The sequence below is a fragment of the Dendropsophus ebraccatus genome, chromosome 9 (genome assembly GCF_027789765.1).
Source record: "Dendropsophus ebraccatus isolate aDenEbr1 chromosome 9, aDenEbr1.pat, whole genome shotgun sequence".
Taxonomy (NCBI): domain Eukaryota; kingdom Metazoa; phylum Chordata; class Amphibia; order Anura; family Hylidae; genus Dendropsophus; species Dendropsophus ebraccatus.
Genome location: NC_091462.1, coordinates 108960760 through 108987184, shown reverse-complemented (window position 1 = coordinate 108987184; position 26425 = coordinate 108960760). Strand labels below are relative to the sequence as shown.

Genomic DNA, 26425 nt, shown 5'->3' with positions numbered 1-26425 from the left:
TACTGCAGTATACTCTAATCACTGTATTGTGGTATTATATAGCCACTATACTGCAGTATTATCTAGGCACTGTATTGTGTTAATATATAGCCACTATACTGCAGTATTATCTAAGCATTGTATTGCGGTATTATATAGCCATTATACTGCAGTATTATCTAGGCACTGTATTGCGGTATTATATAGCCATTATACTGCAGTATTATCTAGGCACTGTATTGCGGTATCGTTTTTTCTTCGCTATTTCTTTGCTATTGCGTTCGTATCTACTGCGAACGACTGAACGCCGTCTTATTCAATGCGAACGATTTGCGAACGTTTTGCGAACGAGCAACGATAAAAATAGGTCCAGGTCTTATAAAGCGATCAACGATTTCTCGTTCGGTCGTTAATCGTTAACTGTATTTCAACCGAACGATTATCGTTCAGATTCAAACGATTTAATGATAATCTGAACGATAATCGTCCGGTGGAATAGGGCCCTTAGCTGATTCCCTGATTACTTTTATACTGCCACATCCTTGAACTAGACCCTAACCCATACAGTGCCGGAAACACAATACCGCCAGGAAACAATGGACCTGAAGGAGGAAATAACCTACAAAATGCGTTGTCTGATACTTTGTATTTTGTCTGATGTTTTTTAATTTTTAATTCCTTGTTTCTATGGTGTTTCCTGCGCTGTATTGGTTGTATTATTAGTATACTCTATGGCGGTATTATTCAGGCAGTGCATGATGGTATTATTTAAACCCTTTATGGCGGTATCTATGGTAGATTGTGTGTCTGACACACCAACCAGTTCCATGGCAGCCAGTTTACAGACTGCGGGAGAACTCTAGAGGAAATTGAGTTGAAGTGAGGGAGACGCTGAATCTCCTGGACAGATGGGCGGCCGTGCCTCCAGTGTTGCCGGGCAGCGCTGTCATCTCTATAGTGGTCAGCCATGAAGAAATTTCAGGCAGTTGTCATATAAGCTGCAACTTGGAGCTGACTTCACATAGAAAAGCCTGTGGCTGCACACTCAGCTTTCTGCCATAGATTAGAGCAGACTTGGGGCTTCAGTGACCCATTTAGTGCCAAGGGGTGGTCGCTCAGCACAAAGTGTCACATGATCAGCCCTCCCCCGCACATACAGGGACGGTCACCCTCTCCTTCCCCATTTGTCCCTGTTCATGTCCCTGGCCACATCACAAGCGCTCCAGGAGGATGCCGTCCGTGTCCGTGTTCTGTAAAGGAGCCATGATGATCAGCAGGTGAGGGGGGCGCGGGCTCCTATGGGCTGGGGTCAGCAGGTTAGGGGGGTGCTGGGGTCAGCAGGTGAGGGGGGTGCTGGGGTCAGCAGGTGAGGGGGGTGCTGGGGTCAGCAGGTGGAGGGGGGCGCGGGCTCCTATGGGCTGGGGTCAGCAGGTGAGGGGGGCACAGGTTCCTATGGACTGGGGTCAGCAGGTGAGGGGGGCATGGGTTCCTATGGACTGGGGTCAGCAGGTAAGGGGGGCATGGGCTCCTATAGGCTGGGGTCAGCAGGTGAGGGGGGCGCAGGCTCCTATGGGCTGGGGTCAGCAGGTGAGGGGGCACGGGCTCCTATGGGCTGGGGTCAGCAGGTGAGGGGGGCACAGGCTCCTATGGGCTGGGGTCAGCAGGTGAGGGGGGCACGGGCTCCTATGGGCTGGGGTCAGCAGGTGAGGGGGCACGGGCTCCTATAGGCTGGGGTCAGCAGGTGAGGGGGGCACGGGCTCCTATGGGCTGGGGTCAGCAGGTGAGGGGGGCACGGGTTCCTATGGACTGGGGTCAGCAGGTGAGGGGGGCATGGGTTCCTATGGACTGGGGTCAGCAGGTGAGGGGGGCACGGGTTCCTATGGACTGGGGTCAGCAGGTGAGGGGGGCATGGGTTCCTATGGACTGGGGTCAGCAGGTAAGGGGGGCATGGGCTCCTATAGGCTGGGGTCAGCAGGTGAGGGGGGTGCGGGCTCCTATGGGCTGGGGTCAGCAGGTGAGGGGGGCGCAGGCTCCTATGGGCTGGGGTCAGCAGGTGAGGGGGCACGGGCTCCTATGGGCTGGGGTCAGCAGGTGAGGGGGGCACAGGCTCCTATGGGCTGGGGTCAGCAGGTGAGGGGGGCACGGGTTCTTATCGACTGGGGTCAGCAGGTGAGGCGGGCGCGGGCTCCTATAGGCTGGGGTCACCAGGTGTGGGGGGTGCGGGCTCCTATGGGCTGGGGTCAGCAGGTGATGGGGGCACGGGCTCCTATGGGCTGGGGTCAGCAGGTGAGGGGGGCGCGGGCTCCTATGGGCTGGGGTCAGCAGGTAAGGGGGGTGCTGGTTCCTATGGGCTGGGGTCAGCAGGTGAGGGGGGCGCAGGCTCCTATGGGCTGGGGTCAGCAGGTGAGGGGGGCACAGGCTCCTATGGGCTGGGGTCAGCAGGTGAGGGGGGCGCGGGCTCCTATTGGCTGGGGTCAGCAGGTGAGGGGGGCACGGGCTCCTATTGGCTGGGGTCAGCAGGTGAGGGGGGCGCTGGGGTCAGCAGGTGAGGGGGGCACGGGGTCCTATTGGCTGGGGTCAGCAGGTGAGGGGGCACGGGCTCCTATGGGCTGGGGTCAGCAGGTGAGGGGGGCGCTGGGGTCAGCAGGTGAGGGGGGCGCTGGGGTCAGCAGGTGTTTGGGCCATGTAGCAGAGGTCACACTGTGGCTCCACTGCTCCGCACCTCTTATTCTACACTGATATTTTCCCAGTGTTTTTAACTCTTACTATTCCTGTTGTTTCTCATTGTATGTCCCATGCACATCCTTGGAGGGTTTCTTATTGCATAATATAGGGGATGTCTTGTAATGGGCCATTACTGATACTGATAATCGATGGGTCATAGCTGATACTTACTGATAATCGATGGGCCATAACTGATACTGATAATGAATGGGTCATAACGGATACTTACTGATAATCGATAGGTCATAACTGATACTGATAATCGATGAGTCATAGTTAATACAGATAATTGATGGTTCATAGCTGATACTTATTGACAATCGATGGACCATAACTGATACTGACAGTTGATGGGTCATAGCTGATACTGATAATCGATGGGCCATAACTGATACTGACAATTGATGGGTCATAGCTGATACTGATAATCGATGGGCCATAACTGATACTGATAATCGATGGGCCATAGCTGATACTGATAATCGATGGGCCATAACTGATACTGATAATCGATGGGCCATAACTGATACTGATAATCGATGGGTCATAGCTGATACTGATAATCGATGGGCCATAGCTGATACTGATAATCGATTGGTCATAGCTAATACTGATAATCGATGGGCCATAACTGATACTGATAATCGGTGGGTCATAGCTGATACTTACTGATAATTGATGGGTCATAACTGATACTGATAATCAATGGACCATAGCTGTTACTGGTAATCGATGGGTCATAGCTGATACTGATAATCAATGGGCCATAGCTGATACTGATAATCGATGGGTCATAGGTTTATGAACTTTAATCAGAACATTTATGGGACATGTGGGGTAAAAAATAAAAATTGTCCCATTTCGCGACCTGCAGAACCTACATTTCCAATGGGGACGTTGTTACGTAATTGATAAGAATCTGAATGTTCTAATCTCATCAAGTTTTGGCCAATGTGAACCCGTGCGAGATCCATGTGACCGGCTTTTGGGATTTAGTTTGATATCTGAAGATATAAGACCAGCGGTATATGTATATATCCATAGCGGGTGCTGAGGGTGCAGTTACCTCCTGCCTCATATAATGGACTTCAGGTTATACTTCTACAGACCTTTGTGTCCAATGTGTACAGCAGCTCTGTGTAAATTTGCCTCTTAGGGCGTCTCATTCTTGTTGTTACTATTGCATCATTTCCTATTACCATTGTGCATATGTATAAAGGGATATACTCCTCCGCTTCCCTAGCAGTGATCTATGGTGGGGACGCCATTGGTGCACGTCCTGACAGATGGATAGACACTAGCTGCCTGCACTACCCTGGCCTCCCTGTAGGGGCACTGTCATCCAATACATCTCCCCAGCAACAACAGATAATCAGGGGACGTTCACTCAGGATCATCTCAATGGGGACCCACAAGTGAAAAATTATTGTCTATCAATTTAAGGGCCATAAAGTCAATTTGGTAATGGTGGATCCAGAGATTGGGGCTTCTTGTTGGGTCATTAGGTCTTTGCATTGTTCACGACTCCCATCATTGTCTCCATCCATCTTGTTCCCTTCACCTCTTTTAAGCAGAGATCCGGCTCTTCCCATGAGGGGTCCCTAGAGGGCTCTACACTGCCCCGGCTGACTCTCTATTGGTTCTGTGTTTGCAGGACATTAATGGGTCCTTACGGAATGGACCGAACCGTTTACTGTATGGAATTCAATGACTGCGGCAATGGACTGGGTGATGTATTAACACTATAATGTCCTACCTAACCCTAACCTGGGGCAGGGGGTGAAGGGGTGGTATAGGGGGTGCGGAGGTAGCTGTTATACCGGGACCCTAATACTAGAAGGGGATCCAAAGACCCCTATGTTGCATAAGACGGCACCAGTATTATAAATGGCAGATAGGAGTCGGACCCAGATTAGGGGGCCTGGCTAAGGGGGGCCAAGCTGGTACTGGTGCCAGGAGGATAGGATCTTTACTGTGAGGCCCCATCTTGTCATCCTGAGCTTCCTGGTTCATAAATAAAATACTAGAAGTATAGTAAATTCTGCCACTTATAAAGGCAGAAGAGTAGAGAGAGGGTAAGAAACGCGGTGGGGCTTCAGGGGGCTATGTGCCATTCAGGGTCTGGGGAAAGCCGGTTGATTGCCCCTATGGGTATGGCCATGACTGTTGTATTAGGGATAACAGGGATAGTCTATGGCAGTGACGGAGAAGGGGCTTAGATGGGATCTCATGAGCTCGTCCACCGCAATCTAACGCTGTAAAAAAAACCTTGTAAGCCGCTGACAGGTCACCATGCCCTTGAGTAATGGGCTTCTCCATATTCTGGGCAGGATGGGGGGTTTCCAGCACCCGTCATGTAAAGCAATCACCCCTGGCTGTAATCAGACAGGATTTAGGATCTGGCAGCGGCCCCTCCTTAAGAGGATTTATGGGATTGTTTAGGGAAATATGAGACCATTACTTCAATTGAGTCAGTGATGGGAGAATGAAAATGGGATATAGGAATCAGAGGCCGAGCGGCTATTACCGGGACCCAACCGGGATTAACCCACTAATTCCCACATAATGTGTAGCCTATTGTTCTACAGGTATTCTACTCATTGGTTCATTAGGCTATTATACGATATCATTTATGTATCTGTTATCTATCTCCTATCTATCTCCTATCTATCTATATATCTCCTATCTATTATCTATCTATCTATCTATCTATCTATCTGTTATCTATCTATCTATCTATCTATCTATATATCTCCTATCTATTATCTATCTATCTATCTATCTATCTATCTGTTATCTATCTATCTATCTATCTATCTCCTATCTATCTCCTATCTATTATATATCTCCTATCTATTATCTATCTATCTATCTATCTATCTATCTATCTATCTCCTATCTATCTCCTATCTATCTCCTATCTATTATATATCTATCTCCTATCTATCTATCTATCTATCTATCTATCTATCTATCTATCTTTCTATCTATCTATCTCCTATCTATCTATCTATCTATCTATCTATCTATCTATCTATCTATCTCCTATCTATCTATCTATCTATCTATCTCCTATCTATCTATCTATCTATCTATCTATCTCCTATGTATCTATCTATCTATCTATCTATCTCCTATCTATCTCCTATCTATCTATCTATCTATCTATCTATCTATCTATCTCCTATCGATCTATCTATCTATCTATCTATCTATCTATCTATCTATCTCCTATCTATCTATCTATCTATCTATCTATCTATCTATCTATCTATCTCCTATCTCCTATCTATCTCCTATCTATCTATCTATCTATCTATCTCCTATCTATCTATCTATCTATCTATCTCCTATCTATCGATCTATCTATCTATCTATCTATCTATCTCCTATCTCTATCTATCTATCCCCTATCTCCTATCTATCTATCTATCTATCTATCTATCTATCTATCTATCCTAATTGGTAGATGACACCTGAAGGTGACTGACATGATGTCGCTGTGTCCCTGGTGCCCCCTCCTAGATTCTAATCCAGCAATTTATATTACAGGAATTAAGGTAATTGGAGGATTACGGGAGTTTAGCAGAGAAGAATATGGAGTTTACGTGAAAAGAATCCTTCCCGGCGGAGTTGCCTATTCTGATGGTGAGATATGTTTTTGACCACATGGATCAAGTACAATGATATCCTTGGGTTTCCACCATGTTTCACAACTGATAACTATGGGGTGCCAGGCTGTATAACCCCCCTGGTCCTTATTATTCTCCATGTTACTTCTCCTGATCTACTAGTTGATATTCTCTCTGTGTTCCTTTGCTTATAACTATCCTATACTGGTCACCACCAGTCATTACTGTCCTATACTGGTCATCACCAGCCGTCACTGTCCTATTCTGGTCATCACTGTCCTACACTGGTCATCACCAGTCATTATTGTCCTATACTGGCCATTAACAGTCTTTATTTTCCTATACTCCTCAGCACCAGTCATTACTGTCCTATACTGGTCATCACCAGTTGTTAGTGTCCTATACTGGTCATTAACAGTCATTACTGTCCTATATTGGTCATCACCAGTCATTACCTTCCTATACTGGTCATCGCCAGTCATTACTGTCCTGTACTGGTCATCACCATTCATCACTGTCCTGTACTGGTCATCAACAGTCATTAGTGTCCTATACTGGCATTCACCAGTCATAACTGTCCTATACTGGTCATCACTAGTCATTACTGTCCTATACTGGCCCTCAGCAGTCATAAGTTTACTATACTAGCCATCACCAGTCATTAATGTCCTAAACTGGTCATCACCAGTCATTACTATCCTATACTGGTCATCACCAGTCATTACTATCCTATACTGGTCTTTACTGTCTTATACTGACCATCACCAGTCTTGATTTACTATACTGGTCCTCACCAGTCATTTGCTTACAATACCGGCCACCACCAGTTATTGGTTTACTATACTGGCCATCACCAGTCATTGGTTTACTATACTGGCCATCACCAGTCATTGGTTTACTATTCTAGCCATCACCAGTCATTGGTCTACTATACTGGCCACCTCCAGTTATTGGTTTACTTTACTGACCATCACCAGTCATTGGTTTACTATACTGGTCCTCACCATCATTGGTTTACTATACTGGCTGCGACGAGTCATTGGTTTACTATACTGGCTACCACAAGTTATTGGTTTACTATACTGGCCATCACGATTTATTGGTTTACTATACTGGTCCTCACCATCATTGGTTTACTATACTGGTCCTCACCATCATTGGTTTACTATACTGGTCCTCACCATCATTGGTTTACTATACTGGCCACCACAAGTCATTGGTTTACTATACTGGTCCTCCCCAGTCATTGGTTTACTATACTGGTCCTCTCCATTATTGGTTTACTATACTGGTCTTTACCATAATTGGTTTACTATACTGACTATAACCAGTCATAGTTATACTGGTCCTTACCATCGTTGGTTTACTATACTGGTCCTCCCCAGTCATTGGTTTACTATACTGGTCCTCTCCATCATTGGTTTACTATACTGGTCCTCTCCATCATTGGTTTACTATAGTGGCCATATTAGTAAATTTTTCCTATACTGGTTCGTTCATCACCAACATTGTACAGTGTCCTAGTTTCTTCTTTGTCCTGTGTTTCCTATCTTCTTTATGTGTGGTGTCATGCCCCATTCTCCTCCATCATTTTCAGTCTTCAATCTTTAGCGAGCAGTGTGCTGTCCTAGTTTCTTCTACAACCCCCAACCAACAGTCCCCAGTCATTAGTATCCTATACTGGTCCCCTCCATCACCCCCAGTCAGCAGTATCCTATACTGGTACCCACCATCTTCTCAATTCAGAAGTGTCCTGTACTGATCCCCTCCATCACCACCAGTGATCAGTTTCCTTTACTGGTCTCCTCCATCACCCCCAGTCAGCAGTATCCTATACTGTTTCCTTCTATCACCTCTAGTCAGCAGTGTCTTGTACTGGTTGCCCTTATCACCTCCAGTCAGGAGTATCCTATATTGGTAGCATCTACGCCCTCTAGTAAGCAGTATCCTATACTGGTCCCCTCCATCACCCTCAGTCAACAGTGTCCTGTACCGATCCCCTCCATCACCACCAGTGATCAGTTTCCTATACTGGTCCCCTCAATCACCCCCAGTCAGCAGTACCCTATACTGTTTACTTCCATCACCTCCAGTCAGCAGTGTCTTGTATTGGTCCCCCTTATCAACTCCAGTCAGGAGTATCCTATACTGGTAGCCTCTACACCCTCCAGTAAGCAGTATCCTATACTGGTCCCCTCCATCAACCCCAGTCAGCAGTGTCCTGCACTGGTCGCCTCCATGCCCTCCAGTCAGCAGTATCCTATATTGATCCCCTCCATCACCACCAGTCAGCAGTATCCTCAACTGGTCCCCTCCATCACCTCCAGTCAGCATTATTTTGTACTAATCCCCTCCATCACCCCCACCCCTAGTCACTAGTATCCTGTGCTTGTCCCCTCCATCACCCCCAGTTGGCAGTATCCTATAGTGGTCATGTTCTCCTGTGATGATCTCCTCCATGTCGTCCAGTTATGCTTCTTCTATTACTGACAGTCATTGGTGTCCTATAACTGTCGCCGTAACCATCACCCAGCCAGCAATGAACCATACGTCATTCTGGTTATCACCATCACTTCCTTTGAATAAAGTCTCACCTCCATCCAGTAACTCTAAGTTACTTTCCACCAGCCTCAATGTCTTGTCCAGTCTTTAGATCCATTGTTAAGAAGGTCCATAGGACTGTATTACATGTGCCATGGGGGGTGATATCCCTAATACTCTCATTATTTCTTAAGGACGCTTACAACCTGGAGATCAGATTCTGGAAGTGAATGGGGAGAGTCTGATTGGAGTCTCAAATGACAGGTAAGTTATATGACAGCTAGCCGGTCACTTATCACCAGTTCTCTTGTATCTGGTCGTAGGACTAAGTTTTCATTGCTTCTCCTCAGAGCTGTGGACGTTTTACGGATGTCATCCGCTACTGGCTACATGAGACTCCTCATTGCCCGGGATGATGAAGCCAGGTCTGGAAAGTTATTTTTTTCTTGTTGTCTAATGTTCCTAGTCTAGTATATCCTCCAAGAGGTTCCTGAAGGGATGACTAGATTTTCTTCAAATAGAGTTCAAGGTCCATATATCCTCTATATAGAACATGTCAAGATTACTGGTAGACTTCATAAAGATATTGTTAACTTTATCTTGGGTAAAGGGCCAACCTCAGTCTATAGAGTGGTACTACATAGAGGAGACAACAGTGATTGACCAAAGAGATTAAACACAGTTGACCAAGATGTTGGTGAGACCTGTCAGCTTGGGAAACCACTGCCCTAAAGCAAGAACCAAACTTTGTACCATGGCAGAACCTGTATTGTCTTTCCAATTTGGGAAACTATTGCACCTATCCTAACCCTAAGTGTGCGGTGGCATATATAACCTAAGTAAAGCTTGTGGCTCAGGTAATCAAGTGATTGCTGTGAGCTGGAGATGAGCGGTCTGAGCTTCCCGAACAGAGATTTGTTATGAACTTTGCAAAGAATTTGGTTTGGTACTGAACCAAACTTTCTAAAAAAGTTCAGAACAAGTTGGCAAAGATGGTGGTTGCACATTACATTTCATTATATCAAAAGCGCAGATGCAAGAGTGTATCCATAATCCCTTGCAACTGGCCAATTGCTTGCAAGCCAACTCCCCCACCCTCCGCATCCCATTTCCTGCTTTAGTATGCAGGAGCGAACAGTTTGGTCACCATTCAGCTCCTGGGCAGAGAGAGGTAGGTTGAGGCAGAGAGAGGGAGGGAGAGAGAAAAAGGTTGATCAGATAGACATAGAAGAAAGTTTAATAAAAGTAGTTGTGTAATCTGTGTAGCTGTGAAAATGCTCCTTTAACTTTGTGTGTCGCTACATGGTGTCCACAGCTCTCCTGGGTGATTTTAGCCTTTGAATCACCTGTCCGGTGACATCTTCAGTGTTTTCTCAAAGTGTCACTGTCGTTATAACTTTCAAAATTTAAATCAACAGTAGATGTGAAATAAAGCAAGTTTGCAATATTTTTTTTTATTGTCATCATGCTGTAAAACAAAGCTGAACTTACCTGAAATCCAGGTCCAGTCTCCAAAAGGCAGATTTTCTAACTTGTGGTCGTTGAAAAAACAGACTAAACACAGGAATTCAGGCCAGTACAGAGAGTCACGGCTCAATGTGTCCATCAATCACATGACTGCCTTCTCTCTGTGAGCGTTCAGATGGCCTGGGATACACAGGACTTCCTCTTTTCTGACTGTTTCCTGTTTTTTGAGAAAAAAAAACTGTCAGAAAACAGGAAGTGCCATGTCCTCTATGATAACTAAAAAAAAAAAAAAGAATGTATATTGCAAACTTGCTTTATATCACATCTACTGTTGATTTAGATTTTGAAAGTTATAACAACAGTGACACTTTAAAACCGTGTCTGGCAGGATAAAAATGTCGGTCATCCAACTCTCCCAGTTGAACTAAAGCAACTGTCAGGTTAATTTTCCTATTAAAAAATTCAATATGTCAAAACATACTAAGTCTGGCCCTTCTTAGGGTCTGACCAGTGTGGGTGCAAGGGTGTATCCATAATCCCTTGCAACTGGCCAATGGGCTGCAAGCCAACTCCCCCCACCCTCCGCACGGCATCCCAGTTCCTGCTTTAGTATGCAGGAGCGAACATTCAGCTCCTGGGCTGGGAGAGGCAAGGGGAGGTAGGGAGGGGCAGGGAGAGGCAGAGAGAGAGATGGAGAGGCAGGGAGAAATGAAACCTGTAGCTGTGAAATGCTCTGTGTGTCACTACATGGTGTCCACAGCTCTCCTGGGTGATTTTAGCCTTTGTATCACCTGTCTGGTGAAATATTCAGTGTTTTCTTAAAACTATGTCAGTTATCCAACTCGGTAGAACTAAAGCAACTGTCAGGTTAATTTTCCGATTGAAAAATTCTATATGCAATATGTAGCTGCAATTACTTAGCTGTTTTAATGCAGTTCATTTAAGATTTGGTTCAGACTGTTATGTCTATGTTTAACTAACCTGCCAAACTTTTGAAAAGTTCGCTCATCTCTACTGTGAGCCCATCCATCCCCAGGTCTGCCTCAGGCAAAATGTGGTATTACACCTATAAGATGGGGTGGAGTCCACTAGAATAGAAGCGAATGTACCTTGACCTGGCTAACACTTCTCAGGGGTTGTCCTCATGGGAAAGTTCCGTCAGTGACAAAGACAGTATAATATTAGGGACCCTAAGGAAGAGCTTGACATTGACCTTGAACAACCTAAATCCCTGGAGGGAGAAGACATAGCGCAGCATGATGTCTCCCTGCCAGGGTCACTGTGTTGTGGATTTGCAGACTTACTAAAAGACGGACGTCTAATACTCTCCATCTTGTGAGCTGTATCCTGATTTGGTTTGCCATCTGCGCAACCTGGCATCTGTTCACAGGAGTCAACCGTATGACATTGCGTCTTCTACCATCTGAAGACTCTATCGGAGACCTATGACGTATAAACAGCAGACACGTCACTTCATGGATATCCCGTCAGATGTCATTAACAATTTCTATATATGTCCCAACCTATGGTCTGCCAGATATACAAGGGATATGTGAGCACACGGGATCGGAGTTGGAGGCCTGGTCACTCATCGGAGGCTCCCGACTCTCCATATGACTTCTTCCTATATTTAGAAAAATTCTGAAAAATGATCCATAAGGCAAATCCTTCAAAAGACAAAGAGATGAAAAGTAAAGAGGTCGAAGCGGTCATTATCTACAGGGGGTAATATGGGATAAACTCCGAATGTCATTATCCTACAGCTAGACAGACCCCCTGGGGTATAATCCGCTCTGCCCGCACCATACTGCTGACAGATGTACTGATAGCAACGATAAATACATCCTGTGACCAGTCCGGAGAGAAGGAAAGGACACAGTGCAAAAGGGCAAAAAGCGCTTTATTACCTCATGGCACATACATAGCAGCGACTTTTCGACCTACATGGTCTTCCTCAAGCTTGAGAAAGACCATGTAGGTCGAAACGTCGCTGCTATGTATTTGCCATGAGGTAATAAAGCACTTTTTGCTTTTTGCACTTTAAACTGCCTGGATGCTTTTACCTTCTTCTATTGCATGGACTTTAGTTCTGGTGGACTACGCGACTGGTAACTTTGTTTCATCCATTTTTCTATTTCATATTTACATTTTTTAATGTAAATATGTGGTATTTTTTTACAGTTTTGTAACAGTATTATAGTAGTTATATTCCTGTATATAGGAGCAGTATTATAGTAGTTATGGCAAAAGCAGATAGAAGAAATCCAGTGCACTCACCAGCAGGTACGGTCTTTAAAGGTTTATTGGATACAAATCACCATGGGGAGGGGGAAGGTGGAACAGGTGCGGGAGCGTAGGCAACACAACAGTTTCACGCCGCAGCGCTTTGTCAAGTTATCTAACTTGACAAAGCGCTGCGGTGTGAAACTGTTGTGTTGCCTACGCTCCCGCACCTGTTCCACCTTCCCCCTCCCGATGGTGGTTTGTATCCAATAAACCTTTAAAGACCGTACCTGCTGGTGAGTGCACTGGATTTCTTCTATCTGCTTTTGCCATACATAGTCTCCCCTTCTCCGGTTGCACCCCAGCTTCAGGTCCACTTGATAACATTTGTCTACATACCGATCCATCTTTATAGCCTTACACACCTGTAGTGCGGGCTCTGCTCTCTACCGACTTGGTATTATAGTAGTTATATTCCTGTTGTATATAGGGGCAGTATTATAGTAGTTATATTCTTGTATATAGGAGCAGTATTATAGTCGTTATATTCTTGTATATAGGGGCCAGTATTATAGTAGATATATTCTTGTATATAGGAGCAGTATTATAGTAGTTATATTCTTGTATATAGGAGCAGTATTATAGTAGTTATATTCCTGTATATAGGAGCAGTATTATAGTAGTTATATTCCTGTATATAGGAGCAGTATTATAGTAGTTATATTCCTGTATATAGGAGCAGTATTATAGTAGTTATATTCCTGTATATAGGAGCAGTATTATAGTAGTTATATTCCTGTATATAGGGGCAGTATTATAGTAGATATATTCCTGTATATAGGAGGTGGCATTATAGTAGTTATATTCCTGTATATAGGGGCAGTATTATAGTAGTTATATTCTTGTATATAGGGGCAGTATTATAGTAGTTATATTCTTGTATATAGGAGCAGTATTATAGTAGTTCTATTCTTGTATATATGGTGCAGTATTATAGTAGTTATATTCTTGTATATAGGAGCAGTATTATAGTAGTTATATTCCTGTATATAGGAGCAGTATTATAGTAGTTATATTCTTGTATATAGGAGCAGTATTATAGTAGTTATATTCCTGTATATAGGAGCAGTATTATAGTAGTTCTATTCTTGTATATAGGAGCAGTATTATAGTAGTTATATTCCTGTATATAGGAGCGATATAATAGTAGTTATATCCTTGTATATAGGGGCAGAATTATAGTAGTTATAGTCTTGTATAAAGGAGCAGTATTATAGTAGTAATATTTTTGTATATAGGAGCAGTATTATAGTGGTAATATTCTTGTATATAGGAGCAGTATTATAGTAGTTATATTCCTGTATATAAGGGGCAGTATTATAGTAGTAATACACGGACTGGAGAGAATGGAACGGCTGCACATCCCATCTATGGCTGATACTAATGCCGCTTGGCCTATATTAAAAATCAACACCAGAGTGTCTGTATATGATTTGATCAAGCCATATTGCCCCGTGTACCAACGTGCAGGTCCTCTGGTTCACATGGGTCCCTACGCTAACTCAACACCGTGTCGGTCAGTGACCGCCACCCCTGCAAAGCGTGCACATGCAGGGAAGGGAGGCCATGGAACGGCCCTGCAACCCCCATGTCACAGGACCAGACCCAAAAAGCCCCACCAGAACCCAGCCAGCACCACCGGCGGGGAAGGCTGCCCCCAAACGACACAAACATGGATAAGGTATTACACTCACCACTGCTGCTCTCACAGAATGGGGAAGACATAAGGTACTAACATGTGAGCACAGGTATATCTTGCTAATTCCCCGCCGGTGGTGCTGGCCGGGTCCTGGTGGGGCTTTTTGGGTCTGGTCCTGTGACATTAGGGTTGCAGGGCCGTTCCATGGCCTCCCTTCCCTGCACGTGCACGCTTTGCGGGGGCGGCGGTCACTGACCGACACGGTGTTGAGTTAGCGTAGGGACCCATGTGAACCAGAGGACCTGCACGTTGGTACACGGGGCTATTATGGCTTGATCAAATCTTATACTGACAGTCTGGTGTTGATTTTTAATATAGGCCAAGCGGCATTAGTATCAGCCATAGATGGGATGTGCAGCCATTCCTTTCTCTGCAGTCCGTGTATTATAGTAGTTATATTCTTGTATATAGGAGCAGTATTATAGTAGTTATATTCCTGTATATAGGAGGCAGTATTATAGTAGGTATATTCCTGTATATAGGAGCAGTATTATAGTAGTTATATTCCTGTATATAGGGGCAGTATTATAGTAGTTATATTCCTGTATATAGGAGCAGTATTATAGTAGTTATATTCCTGCTTATAGGGGCAGTATTATAGTAGTTATATTCCTGTATATAGGGTGCAGTATTATAGTGGTTATATTCTTGTATATAGGAGGCAGTATTATAGTAGTTATATTCTTGTATATAGGGTGCAGTATTATAGTGGTTATATTCTTGTATATAGGAGGCAGTATTATAATTTACATTGCATACTTTATTTCAGGAAGGAATTCTCAGAACTTTTGGAGAAATGCAGCTCTCATAGTGACAATGGATCTTCCCGGAGTTCCCCCATAATGCACAGCAGTGAGTATAACATTAGACGTTCTAGTTATTTTTCACTATATATTTGCGTATTTTATTACAATTAGTTACTATAATCCTCTGTTGTATTTGGGGAGCGATAGGGAAGACTCTTCTGAGAACATTTATGTCTGGGATCCATATTTTTATATTCACTCTCTTTTTTTTGTTCCTATCTCAGGCAGGTACCTGGAAAGCACATCTTCAGAGTCCTCCTCACGCTCCCAGAGTCCTTTGCTTCTAAGTCCTGCCAGCTCCCACAGCCAGTTTGGTGGGAGCAGCGGAGTGTCTTCATACTCTACAGCAAGGTACCATAGACGTGTGAGAGATACAATAACAGGACCCATGTAGTGTAATGTGAAGACTGAAGATGTCTCTTTACGTCTTGTCTCAGTGACCTGGGAGTCCAGAATATTTCCATCCTCAAGTCTACAGGTCTGGGGCTAGTGATCAGTGGAGGCTCCAATCGTCAGGAGGGGCCCATGGTCTATGTTCAGGAGGTTCTACCTGATGGGGACGGCTTCCGGGTAAGGATGGTGTCAAAGTCACTGGTAGTCATCATGTAGACAGAAGTGTCACTGAACAATATGGGGATTTTAGTGAAAACCTTAAAATTACAGCGAGGACAAATACAACAATGCTGTCACAGTCAGGTGTAAAGTTAGTGCCGACTATAGATGAGGAGCCAGGCCAAGGGCTTTGGAAACCTCTGGGGCTAAAGGCAATCCTGGGGTGGAGAAAAAAACTTTGGGATAGAAACAAGGCTAGAATAAAGATCAGTCTTAGGGTTGGGGCCGACCTAAGGATAGGGGCAACTATAGAGTCTAAATTAGATCCAATATTAGTGAAAACCCCGGGTTTATTTCCAGGCCAAAAATTGGGATCAACCTTATTATTTAGGCCAGGCCTAATGCTAGGTCTGGCCAATTAGTCAGTAACAACCCTAGAGTGACAGGGCGGCCAGGGATTTAGGAAAACCTTGGGGTTACAGTCATATCAAAAGTCATAGGTTTACAGCCAGGCCAAAAGTGAAACCTTCATGACATGCTAGGGTTAGAGTTAAAGGGGTACTCCGGGCAAAATGTACTTTTAAATTTGTTATTACATAAGGAAAGTTAGACAAATCATTAATATATACTAATTATGGGAAATGCACATATAGTGCGATTTCCCTCAATTTAGTAGATCCGACAGGCTGAATTCCTCTAAAAAAAAGTGACGTCATGTCCCAAGTGTATGTTCCAGCTGGGTCCAGCAGGGGGCGCATGTAAGAGTGTAGCATTAGAATAGACGTCTATGTAGATGAATCCCTCCTTCCCTGTGCTTGTAATGTCCCCCCTCCCTCCATCCCATCTCGCTGCCTGTCTCCCTCCCCATCTGCTCGGTTCTATTACACCTCTGCCACCCCGTTCCAGGCAGCAGGGTGAGCACTCCTGCAGGGACCGGACGGAGGGGTGAGCTCAGAGGACGGGCGGCTAGTTGGGGGAGGTGCAGAAGGGGCCTCCGCAGCGCGGTGAGCATAAGATAAGGAGCACTCACCCGACTACCTGGAACTGGGCAGCAGGTGTAATAGGACCGGGCAGGCATGGAGGGAGACAGGCAGTGGGATGGGACAGAGGGAGGGGGGACATTACAAGCACTGGGCAGCATAGGGAGGGAGAAGGCACTGATTCATCTACAAGAATGTCTATTCTAATTCTATACTTCTACATGCGCCCTGTGCTGCACCAGCTGGAACATACACTTGAGACAAGACGTCACTTTTTTTTAGAGGAAGTGGGCCTGTCTGATCTACTAAATTGAGGGAAATAGCACTATATGTGCATTTCCCATAATTAGTGTATATCAGGAATTTGTCTAACTTTTCTTATGTAATAACATATTTAAAAATACATTTTGCCCGGAGTACCCCTTTAAGCTTAGGGTTATAAACATAAGGGTCACAGTCAGAAATAAAGTTAATGCAAACTATAGACTTTCAGCACAAACCTATGGGTAGATATAAGCCAAGTGTTAGGGCTGGAGTCTGGCCTAAACTAGGGTTGGACTAGGGTAAATACCTAGGGTTAGTGCATGACCAATGGTTGATAATTTGAGCTAGGTCTAATGCTAGGTCAGTCTCTGGCCCCATTGACAGCAATAAGGCAGAGGAAGGGTTCACCACAACCTTAGCGTTACTGATAATTCTAGGTTTGGAGCCCGGTTAGGGTTTGTTGTATTATTTGGGCTATAACGAAACCTAGGCTAAGGCCTACAGGTCTACAGAAACAATTTCTAGTCGTTTTAAGTGATTGCATAGGATCAGAAAAACATTAAAAACTGCGCCTCACCTGTTCACAGGTTGTGCATGGTATTGTAACACAGCCGTGTTCCCTGGAGTATCGCTGAGCTGCAATACCAGACACACCACATGGACAGAGGAGGCGCTGTTTGTGAGAAGCTGCCGTGGTTTTTCTATTGTCCCTTTAACCTCATATCCACCTTCCAGGACGGACGGCTCCGATCAGGAGATCAGCTGCTCTCCATCAACAAAGACTCACTGATCGGAGTCACCAATGAAGAAGCCAAACGGATCCTGGCCAGAGCCCGATTCAGGTGAGTCCAGGAGCCGACCAGCTGGAGTGATAACCGTGACGTAGGGATATGACCGACTTGTCCTCCATTGTGCACAGTGCTGGATCTATAGAGACTATAGGGGACAAGTTATCAGGGGATCGGTGCAGCTGTCGCCCATAGCAACCAATCAGATTCCAGCTTTCGCTTTATAAAGGCCTCTAAAAAGTGAAAGCTGGAATCTGATTGGTTGCTATGGGCGACTACTGCCCCTCTGCACAGGACCCTCATGTCTTCACATGCCGCCATGATGACCACTTCAACATGTCCATCTTTTTTCTAAGACAGGACAGCTGCACGGACGTGTCCTTCATACCAAACACCGGCCGGGCCCCCAGCGTCTCCGGCTCCAGCAGTTCTTCCTCCCTCCAGCACAGGTTAATGGGCAATGGACTGGCCCCCTGTAGACTGAAGGTCCACGTCCGCTCCCCAGAGGTGAGGGGCCACAGGGGCCACATTTATCCCTCCATGCATCTCCATGCAATACCCACCTGTATTGTACGTGCCCCCCTCCACCATCTGAGGTGACGGATATCTTATTACCATGTGTGTAACCATAATCTACATTAACTTTCAGTGCCGACTTGAAAACAACGTGCCTTCCCCATCCCCCGATATCTGCCCCCCGGAACTCACTATATCAGGTAAAAGGACGTAACATATGTAATGGGTATACAGGATATACTAGGATAAGGATAGAGCGTATACAGTATATAATGTGTATACAGTATATACTAGGACATGGACATAGCATATATAGTGTATAATGGGTATACAGGATATACGAGGATAAGTACTATATATTATATAATGGGCATACAGGATATACGAGGATAAGGACTATATATTATATAATGGGGATACAGGATATAGGACTATATAGTATATAAGGGGTTTACAGGATATAGTAGGATAAGCACATAACGTATATATTCTATAATGGGTATACCGGATATACTACGGTAAGGACATAATGTATATAATGGGTATATAGGATATATTAGGATAAGGACATAGCGTATATAATGGGTATACAGGATATATTAGGATAAGGACATAGCGTATATAATGGGTATGCAGGATATATTAGGATAAGGACATAATGTATATAATGGGTATACAGGATATATTAGGATAAGGACATAGCGTAAATAATGGGTATACAGGATATAGTAGGATAAGGATATAGCGTATATAATGGGTATACAGGATATAGTAGGATAAGGACATAGCGTATATAATGGGTATACAGGATATAGTAGGATAAGGACATATCGTACATAATGGGTATACAGGATATATTAGGATAAGGACATAGCGTATATAATAGGTATACAGGATATATTATATAGCGTATATAACGGGTATACAGGATATAGTAGGATAAGGATATAGCGTATATAATGGGTACACAGGATATACTAGGATAAGGACATAATGTATATAATGGGTATACAGGATATACTAGGATAACGACATAGAGTATATAATGGGTATACAGGATATAGTAGGATAAGGACATAATGTATAGAATGGGTATACAGGATATAGTAGGATAAGGATATAGCGTATATAATGGGTATACAGGATATACTAGGATAAGGATATAGCGTATATAATGGGTATACAGGATATATTAGGATAAGGACATATAGGGAGATTTATCAAACATGGTGTAAAGTGAAACTGGCTCAGTTGCCCCTAGCAACCAATCAGATTCCACCTTTCATTTTTCACAGACTCTTTGGAAAATGATAGGTGGAATCTGATTGGTTGCTAGGGGCAACTGAGCCAGTTTCACTTTACGCCATGTTTGATAAATCTCCCCCCATAGTGTATATAATAGGTATACAGGATATATTAGGATAAGGACATAATGTATGTAATGGGTATACAGGATATAGTAGGATAAGGATATAATGTATGTAATGGGTATACAGGATATATTAGGATAAGGACATAATGTATGTAATGGGTATACAGGATATAGTAGGATAAGGATATAGCGTATATAATGGGTATACAGGATATAGTAGGATAAGGATATAGCGTATATAATGGGTATACAGGATATAGTAGGATAAGGATATAGCGTATATAATGGGTATACAGGATATAGTAGGATAAGGATATATCGTATATAATGGGTATGCAGGATATATTAGGATAAGGACATAATGTATATAATGGGTATACAGGATATATTAGGATAAGGACATAATGTATATAATGGGTATACAGGATATATTAGGATAAGGACATAATGTATATAATGGGTATACAGGATATACTAGGATAAGGATATATCGTATATAATGGGTATGCAGGATATACTAGGATAAGGACATAATGTATATAATGGGTATAAAGGATATATTAGGATAAGGATATAGCGTATATAATGGGTATACAGGATATAGTAGGATAAGGATATAGCGTATATAATGGGTATACAGGATATAGTAGGATAAGGATATAGCGTATATAATGGGTATACAGGATATAGTAGGATAAGGATATAGCGTATATAATGGGTATACAGGATATAGTAGGATAAGGATATATCGTATATAATGGGTATGCAGGATATACTAGGATAAGGACATAATGTATAGAATGGGTATACAGGATATAGTAGGATAAGGATATAGCGTATATAACGGGTATACAGGATATATTAGGATAAGGACATAATGTATATAATGGGTATACAGGATATATTAGGATAAGGACATAATGTATATAATGGGTATACAGGATATATTAGGATAAGGACATAATGTATATAATGGGTATACAGGATATACTAGGATAAGGATATATCGTATATAATGGGTATGCAGGATATACTAGGATAAGGACATAATGTATATAATGGGTATAAAGGATATATTAGGATAAGGATATAGCGTATATAATGGGTATACAGGATATAGTAGGATAAGGATATAGCGTATATAATGGGTATACAGGATATAGTAGGATAAGGATATAGCGTATATAATGGGTATACAGGATATAGTAGGATAAGGATATAGCGTATATAATGGGTATACAGGATATAGTAGGATAAGGATATAACGAAATGATTATATATTATCACTTCTAACATATGTCACGTTTCAGCTCCAGGGTCTCCGCCAAATCACAGAACATCTGCAGGGAACAAGCAGAAAGTCTCCTTAGATCCTCACGTCCGCATCAAAGAGGAAAAGCTGGATTTGGTGAGTGCCATGTGGCGTCCGCTTATGTCTGATCTCCAGTCACATCCAGAGCTGATGATGTCCTGCTAGCGCTCACTGCTGCCCTCTGCTGTCCTGCATAGTGTAGACCAAGCATTGCAGATCTGGATGTGATTGGAGCATAAGACACAAAGGTTTTCTGTGGCCGGTCACTCATTGCTTCCTTGTCGTTCCAGATCCTGCAGATCCTTGGGATGGAAGTATCAGAGGAGAAGAGGAGAGAGCTGCACCAGGGTCTGATCACAGACTGTCAGGGGACAGTAGCCTATGGAGGTGGGACCCTTCCCCTATGTATCACTATCTGTGACCGCCCTAGAGCATCCATACCGCTCCCAATCTGTTCTCCTGTCACATTCCCTTTCTGAAATACTCTGTGCTGCTGTGACCATAATCTCATTGGTGTCAGGATTGCCACAGCTCTCAGTCTCTCCTCCCCTCAGATTTCCTGCAGGTCCTCCGTGACTGCCTACAGGATGAGCTGGAAGACGCCGGTCTGGACTTAGGCTCCATACTCTTCACCCATTATGAAGCCGCCAGTCTGCTGGACACATGTGCGTTCCATTCCCCGGTCACAAAGGTAAGAGGCCATCTTCTATCCCCCCAGCCATGTCCTCCAGTATGTCACCTTACACCTGAACTATCTTCCTGTTACAGGAGGTGGATATTCCAAGATTCTTCGATAGCTTAGATATAGAGAAACTGCAGGATGAAGTGTCGGAGCTGAGACAGGAGGTGCGGCGGCTGAAGGTGGGTAACCCTGGCCGTGCTGGAGATCTTACATCCACCTTCTTTATCCTCTTCTTGGTCTCTTTCTCTCTCCTCTTCCTTTTTCCCTTCTTCCTCCTCTTCCTTCTCCCCTTCTTTTTTCTTCCTTCTCCTGTTTCCTCACTTCTTCTTCTTCCTCTTTCCCATCCCCCTGCCTATTTCCTCTTCCTATTCTTTCTTCATCCTTCTCCCATTCTTCTTCTTTCTCTTCCTCCTTTCCTTCTTGTTCATTTCATCCTTTCTTCTCTTCCTCTACTTGCTCCTTTCTCCTCTTCTTCTTTCTTTTTCTCCTCCCCTTCTTTATTTCTTCTTTTCCTACCCTTGTTCCTTTCCCCTCTTCTTCTTTTTCTCCTCCTCTTCCTTCTCTTCCTCTCCCACCTTGCTCCTCTTCTGCTTTCTCTTTCTCTCCTCCACTTCTTCCTCAGTTTTCCCTTTCTACCCTCATTCCTTTCACCTCTTATTCTTCCTGTTTCTCTCCTCTTTTCTTCCTTTCTCCTTTTCTTCCTCTTACTTCTCTTCTCCCCTTTCTCCTTCTTGCTTTTCCCCTTCTTCCTCTTTCTCTTCTCCTCTCCTTTGCTTCCTACCCTTGTTCTTTTCTCCTCTTCTTTCTCTCATCTTCTTCCTCTTCCTCCCATCTTGCCTTTCTCATCTTCTTTTTCTCTCTTTCACTTCTTCCCCTACTTCCTTTCTCCTCTTCTTTCTCTCATATTCTTTCTCTTGCTCCCATCTCGTCTTTCTCCTCTTCCTCTCCTTCACTTCTTTCCCTTTTTTCTCTTCTTCCCCTTTTTCCTTTCTCCTCTTCTTGTTTCTCTTCTCCTTCCTTTCTCCTTTTCTTCCTCTTACTTCTCTTCTTCCCCCACCTTGCTCCTCCCCTCTTCTTCCTCTTTCTGCCTTTCCCCTTCTTCCTTTCTCCTTCTGCTCTTCTTCTAGTTCTTGCTTTGTGCAGTAAGCGGAGTCTTCTCCTAATATACAATATTGTTGTTGCAGCCTGGTACATGACTTCCATATTTACATCTGTGAAGAAATGTTCTGGTGGAGATGCACTGTACTTACCGCAATGTACACCCTACAGAGTGCGCCCCCATTCAGCACTATGGGAGTCCATGTAGTAGATGGGGTCACAATGGTGTCCTCCTCTTCCACTCCTATAGGGATACTTAGATATGATATTGGGCCAGTCATGGTGGAAGGGCCCCCCGTTTTCCTGGGTCCTGTTATTTCAGAGACACCTCTTATATTTGGTGATTTGAATTTTGCAGATTTTACTCCGAGAAGCGGATACGAATAAGAAAGAAGCGGAGGAAGAACTTCAGAAGATAAACCAGGTGGGTGCAGGGACCTGAACCGGCCCAGTGGGCTTCGAAGAGAACATCACCCCAAATGTGACAACTGTGGTCAATGTTTTGCAGAAAGTGATGGGACTTCTGTCTGAGAACCGATGTTTCCAGAACAAGCTGCAGGTAGCAGACCTGGCTCAGCGCCAAGCGCACAGTGCCGAGCACGACTACGAGGAGGTCATTCACCTTCTGGAGACCGAAATCTCAGAACTCAAGAGCCAGATGTCAGGGAAGAAGAAGCTGATGGCCATAGAGGTCCAAGAGGTGAGAACCCAATGTCAATGTGCCACCAAATCACCTCTAGTTGGCGCCAGTGAGTGCAGCTTATCCGTGTCCTTTCTGTCCTCAGGGAATGGATCTCAATAGGCGGTTGTCACTGTCCGATTGTCAATTGCGGAAATCTGAAGTTTCTCGCAAACATCTGGAGATGTCTAATAAGAAGCTACTAAACTTTGTACAGGTGAAGGTGCCACTGAGCCCTCTCCCCTGAACATCTTTATTCCCTATAACTTGTCCAATCACATCCACCTCCTACCATGTCTACCTTCTTCTACTACCTCTAGACTACCACCTTCAGTAGTAGCCGTCTCTGCCTGGAAGATGTCTGAAGCTGCCCCAGTCACCAAAAAATCCTTCTAGTGTAAACTAGTAGAAAATAGGGAGGAGGGGGATGCAGCTGAACCAGGAGCGTAACTAGAAATAACTGGGCCCCATAGCAAAGTTTTGATTAGAACCCCCCCCCCCCGCACACTACATACAGCAGATACACACATGTACATATACATACACACAAACAGGCACATTACATACAGTAGATACACACATGTACATATATATACACACAAACAGGCACATTACATACAGTAGATACACACATGTACATATACATACACACAGGCACACTACATACAGTAGATACACACATGTACATATACATACACACAGGCCCCCTACACACAGTAGATACATACATGTACATATACATACACACAAACAGGCACATTACATACAGTAGATACACACATGTACATATACATACACACAGGCACACTACATACAGTAGATACACACATGTACATATACATACACACAGGCACCCTACACACAGTAGATACACACATGAACATATACATACACACAAACAGGCACATTACATACAGTAGATACACACATGTACATATACATACACACAAACAGGCACACTACATACAGTAGATACACACATGTACATATACATACACACAGGCACACTACATACAGTAGATACACACATGTACATATACATACACACAAATACACACACTACATACAGTAGATACACACATGTACATATACATACACACAGGCACCCTACACACAGTAGATACACACATGCAAGGGCGTAACTATCACTGTAGCATCTATAGTGGCTGCTATGAGGCCCACCGCATCAGGGGGCCCCATTGCTCCTGCATCTGCATCTCTACACCTTGCTGCCTGTGATAATCACTCTCTCTATATGATAAGCTTGTGGTTATCCAGCTTACTGTATACAGCCTGTGACTGGGATGACAGGCAGAAGTATATAGAGAGGCCGGGCCCAGAGGACTTTTAAACTAGGAGGCCAGCCCTGTCGGGCCCCCTGATGCCGCGGGCCCCATAACAGCCGCTACAGCGATAGTTACGGCCCTGAGCTGCACATTCTCCTTTCTTGTGTCTGAGACTGCATGCTGTGAGAGGGGAGGAGGGAGCTGCAGACAGAGAATGTGCATGGAGCTCCAGCCTCCTGTTTACTGATCCTATTAAATTAGTTTTTCTGTCGGCTCATTATGTTTCTCTCCCTCTGTAGAAAATCCAGAAAATGTTATCGACATCCCTCCAGCTCAATGCTGAGCAAAGGTGAGAACAAATTATCATAGGAATAATATGGTAATTAGAGAACTGTGACACAATAAGCTCCGCCCACAGCGCCACCTGCTCCTATAAGTGCTGCTGTCTCTTTTAGAGCTGAGGATGAAGAGGACGGTCCTGGCGAAAGTCCTCTGCACGTGTGCCTGCCCTCCGCTCAGCTGCTGGCTACAGAAGTCTCTGACATCCTAGAGTCCTGTACAGGTGAGGAGGGTCCCAGTGACCCCCGCATAGTCCAGGACTGTGAGGACTATCGAAGAGGAGCGCCACCTGGTGGCCACTCTGTATATAACGCATGTCCTGTTGTCATTTCAGCCTGTCCCTTCTCCTGCAGTGACTTTCACAAGTATAACCGAACACCATACCAGCCGGGGTGAGTACAGCTATAGACATGTATAAGAGGAGCAAAGGTGCCTATGATAGTTCTGATGGGAAATCCCCAATTATGTATGAGTTTTTCCACCAGATATATGCATCCATGTGTCCTGTTCTTTTACACACCTAAGTCTATGTTAATGATTTTATGACCCTATGACGGGGCAGTGTCCCTATGATAGTACTTATGGGAACATGCCGGTTATATATATGTTACATATCGCACTATTATATTTTCAGCAGACCCTCAAGCCGACAAGAGAGCTGGCCCTCCCCTCCGTCCCCGCCGCGATCCGCACACAGCCTCAGCCGTAGTGAAGAAGTTCTGTACGCAGCCAAAGAGTCAAAGGGTAAACCCAAATAAACCAAAACTGCCAACGGGACCGGCAGCTCCGCCTGTCCTGCTAATGACTGTCCCGTCCTCCGGGATGATGGAGGGAGCTGCAGCCAAACGCTCTCTGGACCATATCACGTGACCGCGCCTTGTGCATCCCCTGAAAACCAAAGAGACCCCCAGGAAACCTATGGACATCCAATATGGCCGCCAACTCTGGTGGTCACCCAGCTTTCCTGGAGCAGATGACTGGTGGATAGGAGTGCACACAGTTCATTATCACTCTCATCATCTCTCACAGGAAGGGCTCGCACCAGGATCCGCACACTAGAACTCACTAGTGATCACAATAGTGCGACACCTCTAGTCATGTGACTCTTACATCACCCCGGACAGATGTAGTTATAGGACAGTCACGACTACATCCCCCATCATCCTCTTCATTCACCTCAGCTCGAGGGATCGCTGAAGGGAACCACCTCTCGTCTTTCGTTTATATGTTTCTTTGTACAGATTTGCTCTAATTCCTTGTAAATAAACCATCTAAATGATGAGAAGATCCCCCCCTCCCCCTAGAGACGTCTCCAGGCTTATCCCACATCATAGGAGCCCACTGCCGTTATGTGTACACAGCTCCAATGCACTCCTATGTGCACTAGGCTGAAATGTGCTTGTATCCCTAAGGCAACACTTCCTGT

The 26425-nt window shown here is 44.4% G+C and overlaps 1 protein-coding gene across 5 annotated transcripts; it reads left to right on the top strand.

The window, feature by feature from the left end:
• Nucleotides 1-1199: 1199 nt before the first annotated feature.
• Nucleotides 1200-26263, top strand: LOC138800475 (syntaxin-binding protein 4-like). Of its 5 annotated transcripts, none has more exons than XM_069982162.1 (22): nucleotides 1200-1256; nucleotides 4358-4431; nucleotides 6256-6351; nucleotides 9071-9140; nucleotides 9227-9301; nucleotides 15095-15177; nucleotides 15356-15482; nucleotides 15569-15701; nucleotides 17663-17769; nucleotides 18072-18222; nucleotides 18365-18431; nucleotides 20914-21011; nucleotides 21206-21302; nucleotides 21470-21606; nucleotides 21684-21776; nucleotides 23054-23119; nucleotides 23204-23395; nucleotides 23481-23591; nucleotides 24960-25009; nucleotides 25116-25222; nucleotides 25334-25391; nucleotides 25637-26263. In XM_069982162.1, exons 1-22 carry the CDS (start codon nucleotides 1210-1212, stop codon nucleotides 25755-25757), a joined length of 2160 nt encoding a protein of 719 aa, XP_069838263.1. In that variant the 5' UTR covers nucleotides 1200-1209; the 3' UTR covers nucleotides 25758-26263. The 5 variants fall into 5 exon arrangements, with proteins under 5 accessions (XP_069838263.1, XP_069838262.1, XP_069838267.1 ...); XM_069982161.1 differs by having other exon boundaries at nucleotides 25634-26263; XM_069982166.1 differs by lacking the exons at nucleotides 1200-1256; nucleotides 4358-4431; nucleotides 6256-6351 and adding an exon at nucleotides 6746-6826 and having other exon boundaries at nucleotides 25634-26263.
• The last annotated feature ends 162 nt before the right edge of the window (nucleotides 26264-26425 follow it).

What these genes read in the sequence shown, in the direction of transcription:
- LOC138800475 (XM_069982161.1), top strand. Translation starts at nt 1,210, where the DNA reads ATGCCGTCCGTGTCCGTGTTCTGTAAAGGAGCCATGATGATCAGCAG. An exon ending in TGACTGCGGCAATGGACTGG is followed by an intron (nt 4,432 to 6,255) that starts GTGATGTATTAA and finishes TTTATATTACAG; the next exon opens with GAATTAAGGTAATTGGAGGA. An exon ending in ATTGGAGTCTCAAATGACAG is followed by an intron (nt 9,141 to 9,226) that starts GTAAGTTATATG and finishes GCTTCTCCTCAG; the next exon opens with AGCTGTGGACGTTTTACGGA.